General features: G+C 37.5%; 2 protein-coding genes and 1 long non-coding RNA gene across 4 annotated transcripts in view; 2 read left to right on the forward strand and 1 right to left on the reverse strand.

Annotated features, from left to right (window-relative positions):
• The first annotated feature begins 3,184 nt into the window (after positions 1–3,184).
• gdpgp1 (GDP-D-glucose phosphorylase 1) lies at positions 3,185–5,846 on the forward strand. The gene has a single exon (XM_061969952.2). It carries the CDS (start codon positions 3,496–3,498, stop codon positions 4,576–4,578), a length of 1,083 nt encoding a protein of 360 aa, XP_061825936.1. The 5' UTR covers positions 3,185–3,495; the 3' UTR covers positions 4,579–5,846.
• A 1,245-nt stretch (positions 5,847–7,091) lies between these two features.
• Positions 7,092–22,699, forward strand: rhcgb (Rh family, C glycoprotein b). Its single transcript, XM_061969951.2, has 11 exons — positions 7,092–7,393; positions 12,623–12,815; positions 13,255–13,405; positions 14,207–14,354; positions 14,442–14,608; positions 14,693–14,830; positions 19,194–19,330; positions 19,411–19,535; positions 19,610–19,683; positions 19,750–19,817; positions 22,476–22,699. The coding sequence occupies exons 1-11, from the start codon at positions 7,171–7,173 to the stop codon at positions 22,507–22,509; spliced, it is 1,458 nt and encodes a 485-aa protein (XP_061825935.1). The 5' UTR covers positions 7,092–7,170; the 3' UTR covers positions 22,510–22,699.
• Positions 18,935–25,299, reverse strand: part of LOC133612499 (uncharacterized) — a 34,978-nt gene continuing 28,613 nt past the window's right edge. Inside the window, exons 5-8 of one of the 2 annotated variants that reach the window (XR_009816126.2) lie at positions 21,970–22,022; positions 21,803–21,863; positions 19,423–19,546; positions 18,935–19,311 (exon numbers count right to left, since the gene is read on the reverse strand). This is a non-coding gene — a long non-coding RNA (uncharacterized lncRNA). Of the gene's footprint in view, positions 19,312–19,422; positions 19,598–21,798; positions 21,864–21,969; positions 22,023–25,299 lie in introns of both variants that reach the window. The other variant, XR_012050638.1, reaches the window with a different exon arrangement.

The following is a 25,299-nucleotide window of genomic DNA, read 5'->3' on the forward strand; positions in this document are numbered from 1 at the left end:
TTTGACCCATCCCCTTGTTCCCCCTGGGAGGTGAGGTGAGCAGTGAGCAGCAGCGGTGGCCGCGCTCGGGAATCATTTTTGTGATACTTGCCATTACCATTTTTTGGTAATGGAAGTTGAACTTAAAGCACTGTCGTACAGCAGAGTAGTCACGTGGTGCGTCATTCTCTCCAGGATGCGCCGCAGGGAAAATAAATATGTAATCATGAATGCTCAATATGTATTTGTAGCCTACTTAGTAATTTTGATAGTAGGCTAATATAGCTAAAATAGACACTTATAGCATGTGTTGCCTTCATTATAAGGCTTATATAAGGCTTTTAATTTTTTGCGACTCGAGACAAATTAGTTTGTTTTTTTGGTCCAATGTGGCTCTTTCAACATTTTGAGTTGCCGACCCCTGACGCCCTGATTCTTTAACCCGTACGATTAATCACAAAACATTATGGCATCAGTCATGTATGAACACAGATTAATCGTGCTATTTATTTTGCCTGCACACGCTCCTTTACATTAACCGCGCATGGTTACCTGAAAGGTGCAGCAGGTTAATATACAAGCAGATCAATGCTTATGTCATCTGCATACTCTGTCTGGTGTAAAACAAATACATGACATTTTGTTACATCCATCCATCCATCCATCCATTTTCTACCGCTTGTCCCTTTTGGGGTCGCGGGGCGTGTATATATATATATATATATATATATATATATATATATATATATATATATATATATATATATATATATATATATATATATATATATATATTGCATTCTATTTTAGTTGTTTTATTGAGTTTACAACCCCCTGGCGCTGTTTTGCACTGTTTCTGTACTTGTTTTGTTTATTATTTCTTCCATCCATCCATGTTCTACCGCTTGTCCCGTCTTGATTGTATGTAAATGTTCATATTATAAATAAAGGTTTATAAAATTTAAAAAATAAAAAATAAATACATGACATTCTGAAAATAAAATGGCATTTGTGTCAAAATATCAAGGACTTTTAAAAGTGAATTTAAAGAGGAACTGCACTTTTTAAATGTTGCCTATAGTTCACAGTCATTTTGAAAGACGACACGTTTTTTTTAAGTGATTCTTTGGTGCACCACTAGATGGTGATGGGTACCACGGATTGAGAATCCCTTCCTTAGATAACAAAAAAATTATACAACATAATTAGCACATCGTACCAGATGTAATCTTGGTTTAGTATAGTGAAGTACATTTAAATAGCACTTTTTCTTTATAGACTACATGGCGAAAGCGGTAATCGAACCTAGAACTCTCAAGTTGCTGGCAACATGAATGAAAACTGATTATTTTAATCTACATCAGGGGTCACCAACCTTTTTGAAACCAAGAGCTACTTCTTGGGTACTGATTAATGCGAAGGGCTACCAGTTTGATACACACTTAAATAAATTGCCAGAAATAGCCAATTTTCTCAATTTACCTTTAACTCTATGTTATTATTAATAATTAATGATATTTATCTTTGTGGAAACACTGATCATCTTAATGATTTCTCACAATAAATATATATAGAAACAGATAAATATCAATATGCAACACTTTATTTTTATATTTTCTCTAAGTGCACATTTTTCAAATTTTGTAGAGAATAAATGATGAAAAAAACACTTAATTGAACGGTTTAAAAGAAGAGAAAACACGAAAAAAAAAAAGAAAATTACATTTTGAAACATAGTTTATCTTCAATTTCGACTCTTTAAAATTCAAAATTCAACCGAAAAAAAGAAGAGAAAAACTAGCTAATTCGAATCTTTTTGAAAAAATTCAAAAAAGAATTTATGGAACATCATTAGTAATTTTTCCTGATTAAGATTAATTTTAGAATTTTGATGATATGTTTTAAATAGGTTAAAATCCAATCTGCACTTTGTTAGAATATATAACAAATTGGACCAAGCTATATTTCTAACAAAGACAAATCATTATATCTTCTAGATTTTCCAGAACAAAAATTTTAAAAGAAATTCAAAAGACTTTGAAATAAGATTTAAATTTGATTATACAGATTTTCTAGATTTGCCAGAATATTTTTTTTGAATTTTAATCATAATAAGTTTGAAGAAATATTTCACAAATATTCTTCGTCTGCAACCTTAAAAACTTAGTGACCCTGTAAAACCCTGCATATGGATCCTAAAAAAAGACAAAAAGACTCCTCGGGCATCTGGTCAGGATGCCACCCGAACGCCTCCCTAGGGAGGTGTTTAGGGCACGTCCGACCGGTAGGAGGCCGCGGGGAAGACCCAGGACACGTTGGGAAGACTATGTCTCCCGGCTGGCCTGGGAACGCCTCGGGGTCCCACAGGAAGAGCTGGACGAAGTGGCTGGGGAGAGGGAAGTCTGGGCTTCCCTGCTTAGGCTGCTGCCCCCGCGACCCGACCTCGGATAAGCGGAAGAAGATGGATGGATGGATGGATGGATTCTTCGTCGAAAAAACAGAAGCTTAAATGAAGAATTAAATTAAAATGTATTTATTATTCTTTACAAAAAAAAAAAAAATTACTTGAACATTGACTTAAATTGTCAGGAAAGAAGAGGAAGGAATTTAAAAGGTAAAAAGGTATATGTGTTTAAAAATCCTAAAATAATTTTTAAGGTTGTATTTTTTTCTCTAAAATTATCTTTCTGAAAGTTATAAGAAGCAAAGTAAAAAATAAATGAATTTATTTAAACAAGTTAAGACCAAGTCTTTAAAATATTTTCTTGGATTTTCAAATTCTATTTGAGTTTTGTCTCTGTTAGAATTAAAAATGTCGGGCAAAGCGAGACCAGCTTGCTAGTAAATAAATAAAATTTAAAAAATAGAGGCAGCTCACTGGTAAGTGCTGCTATTTGAGCTACTTTTAGAACAGGCCAGCGGGCAACTCATCTGGTCCTTACGGGCTACCTGGTGCCCGGGAGCACCGCGTTGGTGACCCCTGATCGACATAAGCACTATCATCCATACGTCATTTTTTTTTACCGCTTATCCCTGTCAGGGTCGACTTAATTCAAACCACACCACTAAAACAGTAGCAAATTGCTTAACTGTACCCTCCATGTACATAATAAAATGCTATTCATTTATTTTCTCCGTTTAGTTCTGATACAACAAAACATTGACGGAAAGCCTGCATTTTATTTTTGTAATCTGAAGCCGGAAATACAACTACCAACGAAGAAGAACTGGCGCAATGATTCAGGAAGTAACTCGCACAGAAATAGTAGTGATTATTACTCCCATTACGCGTATGACTACGACCACAACTATATGGTATGTAATTCATACGTTAGTTTAATATTGTTTTTTTTAAAGATATTGTTTACATTGATGTTTTGTTGTGACGACCGGAACGAAGTAAAAGAGATCCCACCAGACGACTGTGAAAATTACGCAAGCCTCTCTATTTACGCAAATGGCGTAAGAGTTACGCCTCTTGTTTAGTTTTTTTTAACTTAGCAACCGTAATCAACCATGCCGATCCAGTTTGTCTATGGGAACCAGGACTTTGTTAAAGATGTGTATGCCAATATTGGTAATACATCCCGCATGGTATCGGCATCAAGGTTTGATGCAGCTGTCCAAGCTGGCTGGGCAGACAGGATGGCGAGGGGGTTGTTCCGCTACCATTTAGGGGACTTGCAAACACGTCTCCTGCCTGGTTCATGTGGTTTTGTGGCCCAGTTGAATGTCGAGAGAGGAACTGAAAGAAGAAAGCCACAGAAGATACTCAGTATTCAGCAGGAGTTCAACGCCAAACAGTTTAATTTCAACATGATCAATCAGGATGAGATCATATTTGAGATGATGAAGGCGTCTGAAGAAGGACATGGAAGTAATCATCAACCTCGCAAGACAGTTGTGTTGGTCAATGTCAGTCCTTTGGAGTTTGGACATTGTCTTTTTGTCCCTGATCCGTCACGCTGCTATCCTCAGGTGCTCACAAAGTCGGCCATTCAAGTCGGCGTTGAATCTGTCCTGCTGAGCTCTGACCCAGGCTTTCGTGTGGGCTTCAACAGTCTCGGGGCTTTTGCATCCGTCAATCATTTACACCTCCATGGATATTACCTGAAACACAAGCTCAATATCGAATCGATGCCAGTCAGGCCAATTCTTCCTGAAATCGGATTTTACACTTTAATGGGATTTCCTGCAGGTTTTTTGTTCTACACCGAATCAGGGGGCGTGGATGACGTCGCAACCGCCATCTGTCGTGTCACCGACTTCCTGGTGGAGGCCAATGTTGCTCATAACCTGTTCATGACCAGGGGCTGTCCGCCTTGTGGTCTGACTCAGAGCGAAAGAGACGACAACTTATTGAGGAAAGGTGTGCGGATTGCTGTTTGGCCCAGAGTAGCCTGCTTCGGTACCAAGGAAGAGTCTGCATTGAACATTGCTCTCTGTGAGCTTGCTGGACATCTGCCATTTAAGAACAAGATGGACTATGAGCACTCTACGGAATCACATGTAATAGAAAACATTCAACAATATCTTCTACCAGATGAGGATATGCTTAAATTAGAAAAGCAGCTTACTCAGCATCTAGTAACACCGTAGTGTTAGGATTAAAGCCTTGTGAACTGATGTGCCTATAAGATAAATAAATGAAATAAATATACACTTTTTTAAAGGGATTTCACTCGTACTTGAACCCTAAATATGTGCAATAATATTTTAAATCTTGTTCATCCCCCTGTGGTCGAATATGACCCTGCAACTTGACGAAATGTGCCAGTAATCAGGTGAAGAAAAGTCCCCATTAAATATGTAAAATAATTGTTATCAAAATTCTGATTAATCCCCAAGGAAAATATCATTTGCCCAAATGGCGTCACCAAGGTAGCAAAGCCAACTCAAAGGATGAGCATGTTTTCTTGCTCACTCATGATGAGGTTCCTCATTGTTGAATGCACAACCGGCGCAGTGATGTGTGACGGGTTTATTTTACCTCAGCATCCATGTGCTGCCTTGACAACAACATTCAAAGGCATGTGGCTGAAAAACCAGGAATTGTAGTTTGTGTTTGGCATCTCGAGTTTGTTGTAATGTACAATGTGTGGTTTATATTTGCTAGCTATTTTTCTACAGTCTCTCTTTTGTCTGTACTTATTAGAAAATGGTAGCATTAAAAACATAAGTTCATTTTAAGACTAAAGACTTGGTAGAATTGAATAAGCTCTGTTTCTTGCCACTTGTTTTCAGACATGTTGAATTTTGTAAACGTGATAATTGGTAACAATAGATAGCTTAGGCAGTGACGAAAGTATAGGACAAACATTTAATTTAAAATATACAATACAATAAAAACATTAAAGGTAAATTAATTAATACATTCAGGAGTAAACTGTCAGAAAAGAGTGTAAATGTAAAGTAAATACAAGATATAGACTAACACCAGCAGTAACTTAATAAATAATGATAAATGAATGAAATCAGGACAAATTATATTCTTCTTCCATATACCTTGTAAAGTTTCTTAAACATACTCCTATTAGTAGATTGAGTGCCTTGTTCATTACTAGGGCTGCAACTAACAACTAATTTGATAATCGATTAATCTGTCGATTATTACTTCGATTAATCGATTAATAACCGGATAAAAGAGACAAACTACATTTCTATCCTTTCCAGTATTTTATTGGAGAAAAAAAAACAGCATACTGGCACCAGGCAGGAGATTACGGTCCATCCAGACCCACACCTCCCGCCACCTGAACAGTTTTTTCCCCTCGGCCATCAGACACATGAGCAATAACAAGATCTGATAGCTCAGTTACAGCTCATGTTATTGTATTCTGTGTTATATGTGTTTTATGTTGCACGATTGCGCCAAGTAAAATTCCTAGTTTGTGAACCCGTTCTCAAACAATGGCAATAAAAACTCTTCTGATTCTGATACTTATTTTGATTATTGATTCTCAGTTGTTTGTAAATGTTGCAGTTTATAAATAAAGGTTTATACGCTTGGGATGGGTTCCTGCTGGCCCCACTATGGACTGGACTCTCACTATTATGTTGGATCCACTATGGACTGAACTCTCTCAATATTATGTCAGACCCACTCGACATCCATTGCATTCGGTCTCCCCTAGAGGGGAGGGGTCACCCACATCTGCGGTCCTCTCCAAGGTTTCTCATAGTCATTCACATCGACGTCCCACTGGGGTGAGTTTTTCCTTGCCCTTATGTGGGCTCTGTACCGAGGATGTTGTTGTGGCTTGTGCAGCCCTTTGAGACACTTGTGATTTAGGGCTATATAAATAAACATTGATTGATTGATTGATTGATAAAAAAAATTAAAAAAAAAAAAAAAAATTAGCCTCTGCGCATGCGCATAGCATAGATCCAACAAATCGATGACTAAATTAATTGCCAACTATTTTTTATAATCGATTTTAATAGATTTAATCGATTAGTTGTTGCAGCCCTACTCATTACATAATTTAACTCTGCATACTTATCGCTTAAAAGTTTTTAATGTCGTGTAGGCATACAGATGTTTAAATTTTAGTTTTTCCATATTTTACTCATTTTAAAAAAAAGGTTAAAGGGATAACTTTTGTCTCTGACACACAAAAAGTGCCAGCCAGTGGACACTCGTGTTCACCTTGAACCCTGTGCGGCAATGGATGACTGAGTCAAACCTGTCAAGCACCTTTCTAATACCTTGTGGAAAATGTTATTTACAGTGAATGCTTCACAGGGTCTGACTCGTGCAGAACTCATGAGAACCCCTACCTCCCCCTCATGCAACCTCCATTGCCGCACGGCGAGGAGTTTGCAAGACTATTTCCTAACAGTATGTCTTCTTTCCATGTTTATAACTTGCAGATTTTTGTCCCAGTTAGAGCATACTTGTAAAGATTCCTCATCACTTTATATATTTGGTGATACTTCCAGTTATGTTATTTCAGCATCAGTAGTGAGTGATGAATTCTAGCAACAAATTGAGAATGTGTTATAATCAATTTGTGTGTTCTGTTGCATTAACACGTGAGATTTGCAGAACTACAGTAGAGGGAGTAACTGTGGGTGTGTCCTCATCTTGGCTTACCCTCAACCGAGCTGATGATGCTGGTGACTTTCACTCAGGCAGGTACTGTACTTTTCCAAAGGACATACTGAATAACGACCAAGCTATCCTCCAAGATGGGCTGCGTTCAAAGCTTCAGGGAGTTTTGTGACCGCTCCAAAAATACAAATATCCGTTTAAGTCTTCCAGCAGTGTGCATCGTGTGGCAAACAGCCATGATCATCTTGTTTGGAGTTTTTATCCGTTATAACGAGGAGGCGGATCCACACTGGATAGACTACAAGAAAGCCCATAATATATCCAGTGACATTGACAATGACTTCTACTTCAGATATCCAAGTAAGTGATGACTTTGCTCTTTTTAAACAATGTCATGGTTGTCAGATTGGGTCACTCTCTAGATCAGTGATTCTTAAAACTTTGGTACATGTAGTACTAGTGCAGGGGTGTCAAACTCGTTTTCATTGAGAGCCACGTTGCATTTAAGACTGCCTTCAGAGGGACGCTTGTACCTGTGAATGTGTCAATATAGATTATACTATTACACAATTTCCTATGCATTTGATTATTTAATTTTTTGTACATAAAAAATGATGGATAGCTTGCTTTGAAATCATATGTCAAGGTGAGACAAGCAGATATTTAAGTTTTTATTTTTTCTAAGGAATTGAAATACGGTATATAATGATCAGGGGTGCTCAAGAATCGATACACATTCGAACCGCAATTCTTATTTATTTCCATTCTAAATTAAATAATAATTTTCAAAAGTCTACTTAAAAGTTTTTTTTAACAATCTATTTAAAAAAATTGTAACCAGTTTTGTAAAAGTTTTATTAATATTTATACAAAATAATACATTGCGACAATCGGTTTGAAACAAGAATTCATTCAGAATCAAATTGTCACCCCAAGAATCGGAATTGGATCAAATCGTGAGAAAGATTCTCACTTCTAATAATAAATATTTGGTCTATGAGCAGATACTAAACGTTTAAAACATATACAATTTCATGCATTACATACATTTTTTTCTGTCAAAGTGGAAACAATGAATAAAACTAATAACAAAGATTAAAGTACGCACATTATTTCTAGGCTTTTGCGGACCACATTAAAATATGTGGCGGGCCCGATCTGGCCTACGGGCCTGTAGTTTGACACCTGTGCACTAGTGGTATGCTAAAGAATCACTTGATTAATGTACAGTGTTTTATTTTCTAATAACAAACACAGTGTTACTGTTCAAACCGTGTGTAATGTTACAGTAGTCAAAATATTAAATATAGTTATTCAATAAAACCTCTGTTTTGTTTTTAATTATTACTTAGGCCTAATATGCCACTGTATTTTAATGTTGGTCTCTATGGTGGCACTTGGAGAGCCAAGTGTTTTCTAAGTTGGTACTTGGTTGAAAAAGTTAAGGAATAACTGCTCTAGATTAAATTATTTAAGTATCAATTTTATAAACACACCTTCTGCATTTAAAACCAGTTCAGGATGAGATAAAAACAAGCTACTTGTGTATACATATTGATATAATAATGACCTATGTGGGTGCCATCCACTGGTGCTTGTTTTCTGTGAATATCCAGTTGCAACATGTTTCACATAAACCACACTATAACAATTAATAAAACATATCCCTTTGATAAATAATGTGTTGAGAGCAATATTATTAAATCAAGTTGCAAGTTGGAGTCATTTTGTTAAGTGAGGCAGTGAAAGACTTCTGTAAATGTGGGTTTTAATAGTTTTTACTCTGCTGTTTGTCACAATTTCGTCAAATATTTTATAGTGAAAACATATTGTACCATTCAGATAGCTGTTGACATGTTTTGTAAATGACACTGGGTTATGCTGGTATCCGTTTAGTTTCGAGAATTGGTTTATGAAAGCTGACGCGGTCCGAGCCTGTTTGGCGCCCTGAGCAAGAGAACCCCTCTGAGCCCCCCCCTAACCCCCAACCCAGAATCAGCAACGGACAAACACAATATATTATCATCTATAATCTTAAATACAAAAAGATAAAGTAAATACAGTATGTCAACGTAAATAGAAATGTAAATCGTACAAAACCTTTGTCACACAAAGATGAATAAAATAAATATAATTTGAAATAGATAGTACAGGCGTAAAGTGCAATCTAAAACCTGACTTTTCTAGCTTATTTGATGCAAAATCTAATCATTACATCATCATACACAATCTGTTGTACAAACGCATGATGTTGCTGATGATGGCAAGTCCAGAAAGACGTTCCTGTGACAAAGTGGACCTCAGCTATACGTATTGATATGCTTTAGCCTGAAAACACTTTTGTCCATTATGAACTCTGAGCTCGTCCTCAGGCACAAGAAAAAACACCATAGTGATATGGGATGCCCCAGTGCCCACTGAACTAACTTGACGTGGAAAAAAATTATATTCTCCATGTCAGTCTTTTATTAGGCACCGTGTTTCATTAGAGTGGTAGTCTAGAAGAGAAGTGGCAAGTTTTTTTGAGTGGGGAGATTGCACCCTGGGCGGTCACCCACATTGCCCATCGTAAAAACTGCCTCTGCATAAATGAGGTGGACTGAGACAAAAATAGGGTTCAGACTGGCAAACAAGGCAGATAGTGTTCCAACTCCCACCATTGATGTGCATAACGGCATGTCCATATTTGAAAATATACCCAGAGACAGGTGTTTTATTTTGAAAGCATGTCTGTGTTGATAGAGAATGGTCTGCCTGGCCATTAAGCCAATAAGCTTTGATTATGTAACACCAGGGCCCACCTGAGAGAGTTACTGTAGTTACTAGGCAAGGCACGGCAGAAAATGATCCATAAATTAACGAATACATCAGCCCCTTATTCAAACTCAAAATAATTCCTACCATGCCAGAATGCACAGCAGTTTTTTTAGAATGTTGCAGCTTATTTTTTTCAATAACATTGCATCAGCTTGTGATTTTATTAATTTTGTGGATTAATTAGCAAACCTGTTTTTTTTATTATTGCACATATGTTTTGTATATGTTTTCAAAACATATACTGTATTGATGTTTTACTCTTTATCAGCTCCCATTGCTTCACAAGGCCTGTGTTTATATATCCATCCATCCATCCATTTTCTACCGCTTATTCCCTTCGGGGTCGCGGGGGGCGCTGGAGCCTATCTCAGCTACAATCGGGCGGAAGGCGGGGTACACCCTGGACAAGTCGCCACCTCATCGCAGGGCCGTGTTTTGTTCAAAATATAAACAACCGTAAATTAGGGTTCTACGGTATACCGGTATTAGTATAGGACCACGATACTAATGAATCACTTTCGGTACGATACCGTGTCTGAAAAGTACTGGTCCCGCACCGCCTGCGTCGAAGTCACGTCGTGTCATTGCTGGTTTACGAGCAGACGAGCATGTTCGGCGGCACACAGTCACGGAGTACTTACAAGCAGACACAGTGTGCAGACAGAAAAGGGAGAATGGACGCATTTTGGCTTAAAAACTAAAGATAAAGGTGAAGTTATAACACTAAAACGCCCTCAGGAAGAGGTGCTTTAAGACATGGCTAGCTAGCTAGCGGCTAACGTCCATCCGCCGTCGGCAGTGTTTTAGCTATTTCTAAATCACTAATCCTTGTCTCCATGGCGACAAATAAAGTAAGTTTCTTACAAGTATCATCCCTGCAGGACGAGGAATAGCTAAATATGCTTCACTACACACTGTAGCTCACCGGCGTCACAATGTAAACAAACGCCATTGGTGGATCGACACCTAACATCCACTGTAATGATATCAAGTGCAAGCACGTATCGAGTCAATACTACTATGATTACGTCGATATTTTTTGGCATCACGACATCTTTCGTTTTTTTTTAATTTATATTATGTTTATAAACTCAGGAAATATGTCTCTGGACACATGAGGACTTTGAATATGACCAATGTATGATCCTGTAATGACTTGGTATCGGATTGATACCCAAATTTGTGGCATCATCAAAAACTAATGCAAAGTATTAAACAACAGAAGAATAAGTGATCATTACATTTTAACAGAAGTGTAGATAGAACATGTTAAAAGAGAAAGTAAGCAGATATTAACAGTAAATGAACAAGTGGATTAATAATTCATTTTCTACCACTTGTCCTTAATAATGTTGACAAAATAATCGAATAATAAATAACACAATATGTTACTACATACAGTATGTCAGCAGACTAATTAGGAGCCTTTGTTTGTTTACTTACTACTAAAAGACAAGTTGTCTAGTATGTTCACTGATTTATTTAGGGACTTAACTGCAATAAGAAACATATCTTTAATGTACCCTAAGATTTTTTGTTAAAATAAAGCCAATAATGCCATTTTTTTGTGGTCCCCTTTATTTAGAGAAGTACCGAAAAAATGTTAGTACCTGTACCAAAATATTGGTATCGTTACAACACTACCGTAAATATATAGTCTGTACACCTATTAACTCTTTGTGTAAGCAGGATCTTTTTTAAATTAAAGCTTCTATATTAAATCCAAAGGAAATGAAAATGCAAGTGAGTTTTTTTATTTTTGACTAACAAATTACAGCAATATATTCTCAATACCAGCTGTTAAGACTTTTGGGGGCAAAATGGGTTGTATTGTTAATTGCACCACTTTAAAGGCATTTGTTTGAAGTTTCATTGCATTTGGTTTGAATCCATGTGACTTTTGAATCTTTATTTTGATCATTCATTTACTTGAGATTTGGATGGATGATGACAATAGAGAACTCCGTGTCATGATACAGAAGGGGCTACTTCAGTATTGACCCAAATATAAGTTGTTTTCCGTAGAAAAGAAAACAGTGTCTTTTATTCAGTCTAGAGATTTATACATGCATTGCAACCGATGGGGCCAAACAATTTCCCCCTGAGCGAGGCACAGCCTTTCTTTCTGTCACTCACACACAGTAGAGACTAATAGATGCAACCGTGACACTGGAAAAAGTGTTAGCAAACAGAGGAGGCATGATAATGCACGTTTTAAGATGATTGCGATCAATGAAGCAGAGTCAGTGAAAAGTGAGAACAATTGCGGCCTATCATTTTTTGTCTATATTTCATTTTAAACAAGTCTTTCCCCCTATAATATAAACAGGACTTGAAAAAAGATTCAGATTAGTAATATTTGAACAAAAATAGTTTCAAAATGATGCATCACATGCATCCATTTTGTAATGTTTAGAATGTCTTTACAACATGTCCAAAAAAGGGTAGGAAGAAGCAATGCTTATTTAATTCTACCCATTTTCCATTTCATAACAATTTCAATTTAAAAACACATATGTTCACTCCTTGTACTCCGTATCTACACATTTTACACATTACAATCAGTATTGTGGTAATACAACCGTTTTCTTCATAACTAGGCAAGTCACTTATGATGAGATAAATAACTTCTTTACTTAATTTCATAATTAAAAAAGAGGTGTGATATATTCTGGTCAATACGGTTCTTTGCTGTTTGTAAATAAACCACACTAATTTATCTTTTTGTGCTATTCTCTGTCCCTTCAACGTCAAACATAATCTCTGGTTAAGGTTTCCAGGATGTCCATGTGATGATCTTTGTAGGATTTGGCTTCCTGATGACTTTTCTCAAGCGCTACAGCTTCGGTGCCGTGGGTTTCAACTTCCTCATCGCAGCTTTCGGCATCCAATGGGCGCTGCTCATGCAGGGCTGGTTCCACTCCCTGGACTGGACCGATGGAAAGATCAAAATAGGAATCGAGAGGTCTGTGTTTCGTCCTCCAGCTAAGACAGCGTTGTAGGATTAAATAAGATGTGTTTCATTATACTCCTTTTCGGACATGTTGAATTTGGTAAACACGTCTAAAACTAATAAACCTTGTCAAGCTATTTGTAAATATACAGTCAAGTGACACATAGTTGTTTTGTATTATTACAAAAAAGTCTCTGATGGAATATGTTTCCACCTGCATGGTTTCCACACAAAGAAAACAAGTGATGCTGGAGAAACCAGTCCAACGTTCCCATAGGGATACGTTAGCTCTAATAGCGGTTTTTAACGGTTGACTGGTCAGATAACGTAAACAGAGACTTCACACTTCAGAAAAATGATGATGCTATTGGAATGTAGTGGCATTATGCTCAGCTTGTGCTTTTCAGATGAACAGTGATTAACTATTTCTATTTTTTTATCCTTCTCAAAGCTTAATTAATGCAGATTTCTGTGTGGCGGGCTGCTTAATTGCTTATGGAGCCGTGCTGGGTAAAGTCAGTCCAGTTCAGCTGATGGTATTGACTCTGTTTGGCGTCACGTTGTTTGCCGTGGAGGAATATATCATCCTCAGTGTCATACATGTAAGTTGGACTTATGTTTACAGTAGTGTCTCTTTTTGTGCATGGATCTACCTCAACTTAAGAGTGTCCAAATTAAAGAGTGTTTTGAGGTAAGAGCTGTCTCTCCGTTAATTGTTCTGCAAGCAAACACTTTTGTTAAAAGCATCTCGTAGATGTACGATCCGACCAAAACATCGGTCTTACTCGCTAGCATTAGCTTTTAGCGAGTGATCAACATAACTTTTTCCAACCATGGGAAGGAATAAAGTGAGTGTAAAGGACCGTGCTGAGAAGAAGAAGCAGATTATATTCTTTGAATTAAAAAATAAAAAATACACAAAAACATGATTGAGCATGCTGCCAACTTGACATAGCACTTGAAGCGTATTGCTGCTAGTCTGCACTAAACTGAAGCAGAATGAGTCAATAACGCTAGCCATGAATGTACATATCATATCTTAATGCAAATAATTATCCATTCAAATATGGAAACGCTGCCGATGGTGTGTTTGACTGAAAAGAGATACCTTAGAAGTCAACTCTCTGAAGTAAATGCTGTACAATATTACTGCATTACTCTATAAGACTACTGTAGTTGTTTGTAATAGATTATATTGTCTTATTTTTAAAGGTGTGTTACATATTAAAACATGATAATTAAATTCATTTCAGTAGTAGACATTGATTTGAGATCCAAGTGTTTTGAGTTAAGAGCTCTATCACAGTACCAATCAATCTCTTAAATTGAGGTACTACTATACATGCAGTATTTCTCACCCCTTAAAAATATGTACAATAAATAGTGCATGGTATCCCCTAAAGGCCCGTGATGCAGGAGGCTCCATGGTGATCCACACATTCGGGGCTTATTACGGCCTTGCCATCTCGTGGATGCTCTATCGACCAAACTTAGACCAGAGCAGTCGTCTGCAGGGCTCGGTCTACCACTCAGATGTCTTCGCTATGATTGGTAGGTATGAGATGAAGCTGCACAACTTTACTGTATTCCTTCTGTGAGGGACTTTGTGATTTTCCGCCCCGCTGTTCTTATGGGTAGGAACTATCTTTCTGTGGATCTTCTGGCCCAGTTTCAATTCAGCCATCACTGACCATGGGGATGGGCAGCACAGGGCTGCCATTAACACCTACCTGGCCTTGGCAGCAACAGTGCTCACCACTGTGGCCATCTCAAGCCTCTTTGAGAAGCATGGCAAACTGGACATGGTAACATCCTCTGATAAGAATGAAAACCATTTTTTGTACCATAATCAAGTGTTTATGAAGCAAGTTTCTTCTTCTGCTTTACAGGTTCACATCCAGAACTCCACTCTGGCTGGAGGTGTGGCAGTTGGAACTGCAGCAGAGTTTATGCTGATGCCTTACGGCTCTCTAATAGTTGGCTTCTGCTGTGGTGTCATCTCCACGCTGGGATATATCTTCCTCACGGTATTCTTCACTCTGTTTTGATCAACTGTCTTAGGACTTAAGATCTTAAAGTAATTAATCAGGGATGTTTTTGGTTCCAAATTTAAACTCTCAACTTCACATGTCTGTGTTGAGTTTGCATGGTCTCCCTGTGTTTGTGTGGTTTTTATGAGGTACTTGTGTTGTTTTCCAAAGTTATAAAACATGTTAGTTTAATTGGAGTCTCTAAATCGGGGGTCAGCAACCTGCGGCTCTAAAGCTGCATGTGGCTCTTTAGCGCCGCCCTAGGGGCTCCCTGGACCTCTTTCAGAGATGTGTAAAAATGGAAAAAGATGAAGAAAACATTTTTTTTTGTTTTAATATATTTTCTGTAGGAGAACAAACATAACATAAACCTTCCTAATTGTTAGAAATCCCACTATTTATACTAAACATGCTTCACTGATGAGAGCATTTGGCGAGCGCCGTTTTGTCCTACTGATTTTGGCGGTTCTTGAACTCACCGTAGTTAGTTTACATGTACAACTTTTTCCGACGCTGCCACAGAAAAACGTGTTTTATGCCACTCCTTTGTCTCATTTTGTCCACCAAACGTTTTACGTTGTGCGTGAATGCACAAAGGAGAGCTTTGTTGATTTTATTGATTTGTTGGAGTTCTAATCAGGCATATTTGGTCAATCCATGACTGCAAGCTAATTAATGCTAACATGCTATTTAGGCTAGCTGTATTTACATATTGCATCATAATGCCTCATTTGTAGGTATATTTGAGCTCATTTAATTTCCTTTACTTATGTCCTGTATGTATCTAATCTATATTTGCATGTCTCATGACACTATCTGTATGCAATATTGGCTAAATTTCTCATAGTTTTTTGTGTGCTATGTTGTTCCAGACCACAGCAAACATTACGCAGCTTGCAAAGATTGTAATAAATCCATTAGAAGAAGACAGCATGCAGTTTCCTTAAACTTGGATACACACATCTATACCTTTGGCCATTCTAAACCAGTAATTTCCAGAAGTTATCTCATCCTGTGAGAAACCTCCATTTTACTAATTATTTCCAATGTTGAAAAAATGTGTCTCAACGAAGATTAGCGTCAGCCTTTGATAGTAGGCTAATATAGACGCTTACATCATGTTGCCTTTATTATAACACTTATGTAAGGCTTTTAATTTTTTACGGCTCCAGACAGATTTTTGTTTTGTATTTTTGGTCCAAAATGGCTCTTTAAACATTTTGGGCTGCCGAACCCTGCTCTAAATTGTCAATTGGTGGGTAAGTCACTGAATTAAATTGATCCCGCACCAGCAAACCAAAAGTCAGGTGTGTTACCTACTACAGAGTTCCTTTTCCAGGTCATAAAAACCTGGAAAGTAATGACATTTTAAAATGCAATTTAAGTAATGGGAAGTAATATTTTCTCAGAGGAAAATAATGGAAATATATCATAAATTGCATTAATCCAAACAATTGATGTACTGTAAATTGTTACGGATTGTCATGGCATTTTGGTGTGAAAAATGTGTCAGTCTAGTCTGTGTGGGTATGCGGCATGCAAGCGCCTACAAACTGCAGGCACACTTATTAGCGAGTTACTTCTGCAAGCAAATTCACCATGTTGATAAAATATGTGTATCCTGTGTTTCCGGACAGCTAGATTGCAACAAAATGGAACTGTGGTGTGAGAACACTCTGCCTGTTCTGCACTTTAAAAGACTCTTGACAAAAAAGACTCCCAACAAACAGCATCTTTAGTGTTGTTTGACAAAAGCATAAACAACCCTTTGTCCACCAAATGGATTTATATGTGAGGCTGAGGGATGTAGCAAAAGTAAGGACTAAATATGTTGATACTGACATATGAGAAGATGTGTCTAAATGTGCCTGTTTTTATTGTTTTAGAGAGGCACCATACACTTAGATGCAAACTTAATTTTACTAAGGATTCAAGGAACTTATTGTAATAGCAACACCAAATATAGTGCCCGGGGTCCCAAATTTAGCCCAATGAGAACCACAAGAACAAGAGTATGTACTTAATGATCTAGTATTAGTGTTACAAAATGGGGCCCGCGAGCCAACATTGGCAAAAGGTTGGCTTCTGAAATGTAATACATGTTCAAATTGACCTCTCTCAAGCTCACACAATCATTGGTGGCATGTCCGCAAGGGTAACTAGTTGCCATCCATTCATTTTTTGCACTAATTAAAATAACTGAATTATTTACATTAGACTGTTTATATGTCACGACTAAAATCGCTGTGTTTGGCCCGCAGCCGATTGGCACATTTTCACTTTGGCCCTTGGAGGCAAAAAGTTTGGGCACCCCTGGTCTACACTATACAAAATAACTGGTCTTTATAGCCAGGAAGTAGTCAAAACAAGTACATTCGTCAGAGCTCTGTGCATTATATATATGTTGTTTTGTACATTAGTGTATAACTATTTGTACAGTAGCGCTTCGTTTTTTTGTATGCTCCACTTTTCGTATGATTTGGTTTTTGACAAACAATTTTGCCAAAATTATGCCCCGGTTTTTGCACACTCTCGTTTAACATACGGGCAAACAAAACAAAGCAAACTAGTCTGTGTGCCATGTATTATTCCGTGGAATCGAGTTCCCAAACAAAGAACCCCAAGTGTTGGCGACTCTGTCTCTGTTGTTTTTTATTGAGTATAAATGCAAAATAAGCTATCATGAGGCCAAAGGCAGTAGTGCGTGTTAAAAAAGGTGCTAAACACTATTGAAATCAAGAAAATAACTCCTAGCAAAGTGCAAAGGTAATCTAAAGAGTCTCCAATCGAGGTAAAAGTGTATTTTACGTAGTTTTCTGCAGGTAAAACTACGATTATTACGTCTGCCAGGAGGTTATGTAATAATTGCCTTTGGTTTGTTCGTTAGTAATGTTAAATACCTCCAAAAGGTATTGGCAGATTTTAATGAAACTTTAAGAAAATGTCCAAAGTGTTATAAAGAATAACTGATTAGAGTTTGGGGCTAATCCAGACCATTTTTGCTGCGTTACCTTAATGTTTACGTTTCTTAATGTGTGTATGCCAACGACCCCGTAGAGACAAAGATAGTTGATGACTGTGTTCACTCCATGTCTTTAATTCCTCTTGAGATAGCTCAACAAGTATTGGACACATTTTGATGAAACTTTCAGGAAATGGGATAAGAAATAGTGACGATTTTCTGAATTCAGGCCTTCTTTACTTTTAGGATATAGGGCCTGGCGGAGGTCTGCACTCTCCGAGTACTTTTTAGTTCTCTATAAAATGTGTTTTGTGTTGATATTTAAAATTGTATGTCTGGAAAAGAAATAGATTTACAAAAATTCTATAAGGCAAAATATCCTCAGTTTTTGTACAATGTTTAATATTTTGGAACAGATTACTAACAGAGGTACTAGAGAGGTACTACTACTAATAATAATGGATTTTGTAGACATTCAGCGCTTTACAGAGAGAACTGAGAACCCATCATTCATTCACACTATGATGGTGGTAAGCTACATTTGTAGCCACAGCTGCCCTGGTGTAGACTGACAGAAGCATGGATGCCAATTTGCGCTTACGGCCCCTCCATTGGCCCCTTCATTCACATTCATACACGTGTGAGCGGCACCGGGAGCAAGGCGGGTGTAGTGTCTTGTCCAAGGACACAAGGGCCGTGACTAGGATGGCGTAAGCTGGACTCAAACTAGGAACCCTCAAGTTGCTGTACGGCTGTTCTACCATCTGAGTCACGCCGCCCCAAAATATTAATGGTATTAATGATAATTGCAGGAAAAACTCGAAAAACCGTGATTGATAACTGCACTTTGATAAACTCACAGACTGACCAGCACCCGCTCGCTAGCTTAAATGCTAACATGAAAACAAGAGATATTAACATATTTTCCCATTTAGAAACAACATACCCTAATCTAAATTTATGTAAAAACATTGCTGTCTGAGCAACTAATCTATTCAATTGTGCACATTGAACCTACAGGCTGTGCTCTCTTAGTGTCTCTTAGTATGATCGTTCTATACTCAGAAGAAAAGAAAGAGGTTTTGTTTTTTTACGTTCAAGGACTGTTGAATAGAGTACGACACAATGCTCGCCAGAAATAATAATAATATATTTTATTTGTTGTTCACTTTTTACATAAAAACTGATTAAATAATAAGACTTAAACATGATCAGTGAAGCATAAAAAACAAAAAATATCCAAACTAGTGGGTTTTCTAACAATGTGCCTATTAATTTGTGTTATTTCCTATCGTTACATCCCTGTGAACTTGAAGTACCACTGCTTTTTATTTTTTTTTTTTACATCTTGTTTGGAATGTTTTATAGTCTAGTCCTGATGTAATGTTTCTTGTGTAGCCCTTCATGGAGAAGCACCTAAAGATCCAGGACACGTGTGGAATCCACAACCTTCACGCCATGCCTGGTCTTATCGGTGGCATTGTGGGAGCCATTACTGCTGCAGCCGCGTCCGAGTCTGTTTATGGGAAAGAAGGGTGAGTGAAGAGGAAAACGGCAGTCCACAAGTGCAGTAGTAATGTGTGTCACCGTGTGTTTATTGAATTTGTCATTGAAGACTGAAAAACACCTTTGACTTTGATGGTGACTTTGAAGACATGACACCGACGAGGCAGGGGGGTCACCAGGCCGCGGGCATATGTGTGGCCGTCTGCTTTGGTGTAGGTGGAGGCATCATGGTTGGTACGTGGACACTGATGGCGAATGCGGCAAAGGTGTTTTGGTCCAAGTTTAGGATGTCTTTGCTGTCGGCGCAGGTTTTATTTTAAGGTTACCTATCTGGGGCGATCCAGCTGATGACAATTGCTTTGACGATGAAGTCTACTGGGAGGTTAGTGAGCCAAATGTCTGACTTTCCTCTATGATGCAGTCAAACATTATATTATTTAAATTGTAGGTGCCTGATGATGAGGAAAGTGTTCCACCAGTACTGCAGTACAACAACCACATGTTGAACAAAGATGTGTAAGTCTTTACTTACTTTAATTATTTGCTGGCGTACCCCTCCGCCCCGCCCAAAGGAAAATACAATTTTTACACCCCACCCAAATTAAAATATTGACAAGTCCTGATACTGTTTTTGTATGTTTATGACAGGGGTAGGCGAACTTTTTGGCTCAAGGACCACAAGGCTTGTGAAATTTGACAGACGGGCTGCATACATGATGCATTTCAAAGCATATCGTATCTGCTGAAACTAAGAGTAGACTTCCCAAACATGGCTATACGTCTATTTTCAACAATATCATACCAGAACCTCAAAGAAACACAAAAATGGTATTAGACTTAGACTTTCTTTTTACAGGGTTAACACTTACGTTCTCTTTCAGTGGGAGCAGTGTTGTTGATCACCCTTTTTTTTGCCAATGCGTTTTTTATTTATTTTATTTATTTATTTATTCACACAATATAAACAGTACAAAAGATAACATTGTAAAAAAACAAACACAAACAAAACAAAATAGACAAGTAATGAGAAATACGTAACAAGAAATAATTGCAGGTGAGAAAAGAAACTCAAAAAGTCTTATGCAAGGTTCTCACTTAAAGCAGTAAATTAACAAACAAAATTAAACATAGTATATAGAAAAAATAAGATAAGTACCCTTTGTGGATTGAGTCTAGGTGTGGGTGTGGGTGTGGGTGTGTGTGAGGAAGTATAGGGCTACATTGTAAGGTAGGAACAGATGGAGAATGTTTGCTAATCAAGATGGCCCTTAATCTATGTTTAAAGTTACTGCCCACCGTGAAAATGAGTTTGACACACCTGCTTTAATGACATTACTTATTTTTAAAAATAGTGTGGTGTATTAAGGCAAAATAAATATTCTGTCAGTGTCCAAATATTTTTTCCTTTACTTTATATTCTAGAATAATTGCATTTCAATTATTAATAATCTGGATTTTTTTTTTTTTTTTTCTGTCTGTGCTCTAATTTATGTTATTAAAAGTTGCTCATTAAAAGGATAACAAGAGAAAATTAGAGAATCATTCAATGTCGGTGAAAATTATTTTTCTATAAAACTTATAAAAAGTCCATGTCGCTTTGACTTTCTGTAGAAAGACAGCAGCAATAAGCACCTACCAGCTTGCATACTGTACGACCTTTCACACTGAGCCAGACTACTGTGCTGTGTGTAATTGAACAAAAATAATCAACCAAACTTGATTTATGTAGCACTTTTTATGCAAAAGGAAACACAAAGTGCTTTACACCAGTAAAACGAACATGCGCACGCACACACACACACACACACACACACACACACACACACACACACACACACACACACACACACACACACACACACACACACACACACACACACACACACACACACACAGAGCACTATTGACAGTAAGACATGGCACTGAGATAGAGAAAAACACTGGAGAATAACTAAACATGTATGGAATCTAAAAAATATATATACAATTATTTTTAAATATATGTAAATATATATATTTAATTAATAAATAATTAAATGAATACATAACTTATTGATAATAATAGTAGTAATAATAACGATGAATAAAATAGAACAACAACTAAGAACCTTTTGAAGGGTTTAAAATAATCAATAAAAAGCATGATTAAAAAGGTGTCTTTACCATTTAAAAAAAAAAAATCAATGGTATCTGCAGTAATGATGTCATACTTACAATAAATACATGATATGTTATAGTATGTAATATATGATAAATGTTTCTGCAAACATACTAACGACATACTGACAAAAACGGGCCATGCATTTGTGAACGATTTGAAAACTTCTTTTTAGTAAAACGTTTAGTTAATGCACCTTTTAACTAATCCACTTTGTATCCTTTTTATGATGTTGCCCCTGTTGTTTTAAATTTAATTGTTGTTTTACTTCACCTATGTTTTGTACAGCGCTTTGTGATTTTATCTGTGAAAAGTGCTTTATAAATCAAATTTACTTACTTACTTACTTACAATCAGCCTCATCTCAGGTGTTGCCACGTATTTGATCAGAAAATGTGCAAATTCTGCGAATAAAAAAAATACTTTAAACATTACCAATTGAAATAATACAGGAAAAATACAAAATATTGACGTCTAATATGATGGTCTGCCTCCCCTGACAACACGTACCTGCTGCCTATTGTTGTTGCATTTATTGTCCTCTTGGTGGCAGTACTGGTTCACTAAACACATAAAAAATCATGAATTTCAATGTTTCAAACTGAAGCTGCTGATCACCAACAGGGTTGTAAATAGTTACTGCTTGATGTTTAATGCACACACATACACACGCACGCACACACACACACACACACACACACACACACACACACACACACACACACACACACACACACACACACACACACACACACACACACACACACGTGCTGTTGGGGCAGCAAAATGTCATGTCAACACTGTACATGTGTTTAATGTGTTTATGGGGGTGAGCTACATAATGTACTCTAAAGTGACCTTAAATCCTGAAAATGTCACCACACTGTCAGACATAAGTTATGGTTTCCATACTTTATTCCATCCATCCATTTTTACCGCTTGTCCCTCTTGGGGTCGCTTTATTATCTTATGAAAGACTTAATGTGTCATTTTATGTGAAATGTTTTTGATTACAGGACAGAGTCAAATTTCACAATGGAGCAGAACTGACCCAGCATCATCTGGAACTTGGAGGGTTGCTGTCCTCTGCTGGTATTCTTTTATTCTCCTCCTAAACAGATTTCATTCGATCATGTTTCCCACCTCTACAAATATTTATTGTCCAGCAAAAGAGTTTCTTTTTTTGAGGATTTTTTTCCCCATATTTGCCTAATAAAATGCGTGTGTGTACGAAAATCAACATTGACTACTTTATTCCTTAAGGCAGGGGTCGGCAACCCAAAACGTTGAAAGATCCATATTGGACCAAAAATACAAAAAACAGATCTGCCTGGAGCCGCAAAAAATGAAAAGCTGTATATAAGTGTTATAATGAAGGCAACACATGACGTAAGTTAAGTTAAGATACCAATGAGTGTTACACACACACTAGGTGTGTCGCAATGTTTCTCTGCATTTGACCCATCACCCTTGATCACCGCCCGGGAGGTGAGGGGAGCAGTGAGCAGCAGCGGTGGCCGCGCCCGGGAATAATTTTTGGTGATTCAACCCCCAATTCCAACCCTTGATGCTGAGTGCCAAGCAGGGAGGTAATGGGTCCCATTTTTATAGTCTTTGGTAAGTGTCTATATTAGCTATAATAGCCTACAATCAAAATGACTATGTGTCACAGGCTGAAGCATATCTTTGTTGACAGAAATGTTGGAATTAATTATTAATTCAACACATTTTTACAACATTAGAAACCATTAGTAAATCAGAGGCTACTCAGAAGGTGAGATAACTCCTGGAAATGACTGGCTTTTAATGGCCAACGGTATAGATCTCTGTGTCCAAGTTAAGGCTGTCTTCTTTTGTTAGATTTATTACATTCGTTGGCACACTAGGTAATTTTTGCTGTGGTCTGGAACAACATGGCACACAAATATCAGAAATGCAGTCAATATTACATAAATATAATGTGTCATGATACATGCAAAACTAAATTATATACAAAGAGGATAAAAGTAAAGGAAATTAAAGGTGCTTAAATATACCTACAGACAAGGCATAATGATGCAATATGTAGATACAGCTAGCCTAAATAGCATGTTAGCATTGATTATCGTGGCGCAGTGGAAGAGTGGCCGTGCGCGACCCGAGGGTCCCTGGTTCAATCCCCACCTAGTACCAACCTCGTCATGTCCGTTGTGTCCTGAGCAAGACACTTCACCCTTGCTCCTGATGGGTGCTGGTAGCGCCTTGCATGGCAGCTCCCTCCATCAGTGTGTGAATGTGTGTGTGAATGGGTAAATGTGGAAGTAGTGTCAAAGCGCTTTGAGTACCTTGAAGGTAGAAAAGCGCTATACAAGTACAACCCATTTATCATTATCATTATCTTGCAGTCATGCACTGACCAAATATGCCTGATTAGCACTCCAACAAGTCTATAACGTCAACAAAGCTCACCTTTGTGCATTCATGCACAGTATAAAACGTTTGGTGGACAAAATGAGACAAAGAAGCAGTGGAGGATTTTACATGTAAACTAACTGTTGCGTCACAGTCCACACTATGGTGAGTTCAAGAACCGCCAAAATTAGTAGGACAAAACGATGTTCACCAAATACTCTCATCAGTGAAGCATACACACAAACATATTAAACAGTGGGCTTTCTAACCATTGGGAAGGTTTGTGTCATGTTTGTCCTCAAACAAAAAACATACTAAAACTAAAAAAATATTTTTCCCCCATCTTTTTCCATTTTCAATCCTTTTTTAAAAATGCTCCAGGGAGCCACTAGGGTGGCACTAAAGAGCTGCATGCGGCTCGAGAGCCGCGGGTTGCTGACCCCCGCCTTAAGGCATTGATGGATGCATGATTGATAACATGACTAAATATGTTTTGTGTGCTGTCATGAGTCAATTAGAAGAGGAATAGTTTTTGGAAAATAAAATGTTTGTAAGGTATCACATTGTATAACATGCATAATGCACTCTGACCACAAGATTAACTTAAACCGAAAGTCAGCATTATTATATTCTTACTTAAAGAAGTAACTTGAAACAATACATATATATTGTCACTGTATACCAAAAAAAATCATATTTCCCTCATTAAAAAGACGTCCAGCAAGCTTTTTTTTGCACGGGTCAGACAAAAGGTAAAGAACGGTCACATCACACCCTTATTGATCCCAGGAGACTTTGTGGTTAGCAAACACACGCTGGCTTATGCTTTGTGCCGCCAGGTCAGAACATCATTGGTGAGTGGAAGTGGTCAAAGTCAAAGTTGTGTTTTACTTTATTGCATTGACCAGTCGTGATCATTCCTGCAAATGATCAGTTTACACAAAAATGATCTATCTATAGACCATGTTCACACTGCAGCGTATGAAGCTCAATTCAGATTAGTGGTTAAAATCCACTCGCAAATGTCGTTTACCTTACCAGAAAAAAAAGCGACGCCTACAATAACTAAATACTTCCGCATGTGCACGAAATACAACTTAGCATGCGCTGCAATGTGTTTACGGAATTAAAAATGGCTCCAATGTGTATCGGCCTCAGTCCTGGCACTTTTCTGGCAATTTTAAGGATTTTGTGCAACCGGAGTCATTTATTTTGTTGCATAAAAATGTCAGTAATGTAATCATTTTAGACCTAAAAATGATGTCTACAGGTAAAAATCCCCCCAAACAGACACAGCAATAATTTTAGACTTGTTTTGCAACAAGTTTCAGCACATTTTGGAACACCCACTTTTACTTCAAAATGTGGATGAGCCTGCATCCAGCCCACAGGAAGTCCAAAGTTAAAAGTTTTTTTTATTTTTTTATAATCTTTCCTTTCTAATCCATT

Source organism: Nerophis lumbriciformis, linkage group LG10 (genome assembly GCF_033978685.3).
Source record: "Nerophis lumbriciformis linkage group LG10, RoL_Nlum_v2.1, whole genome shotgun sequence".
NCBI lineage: Eukaryota > Metazoa > Chordata > Actinopteri > Syngnathiformes > Syngnathidae > Nerophis > Nerophis lumbriciformis.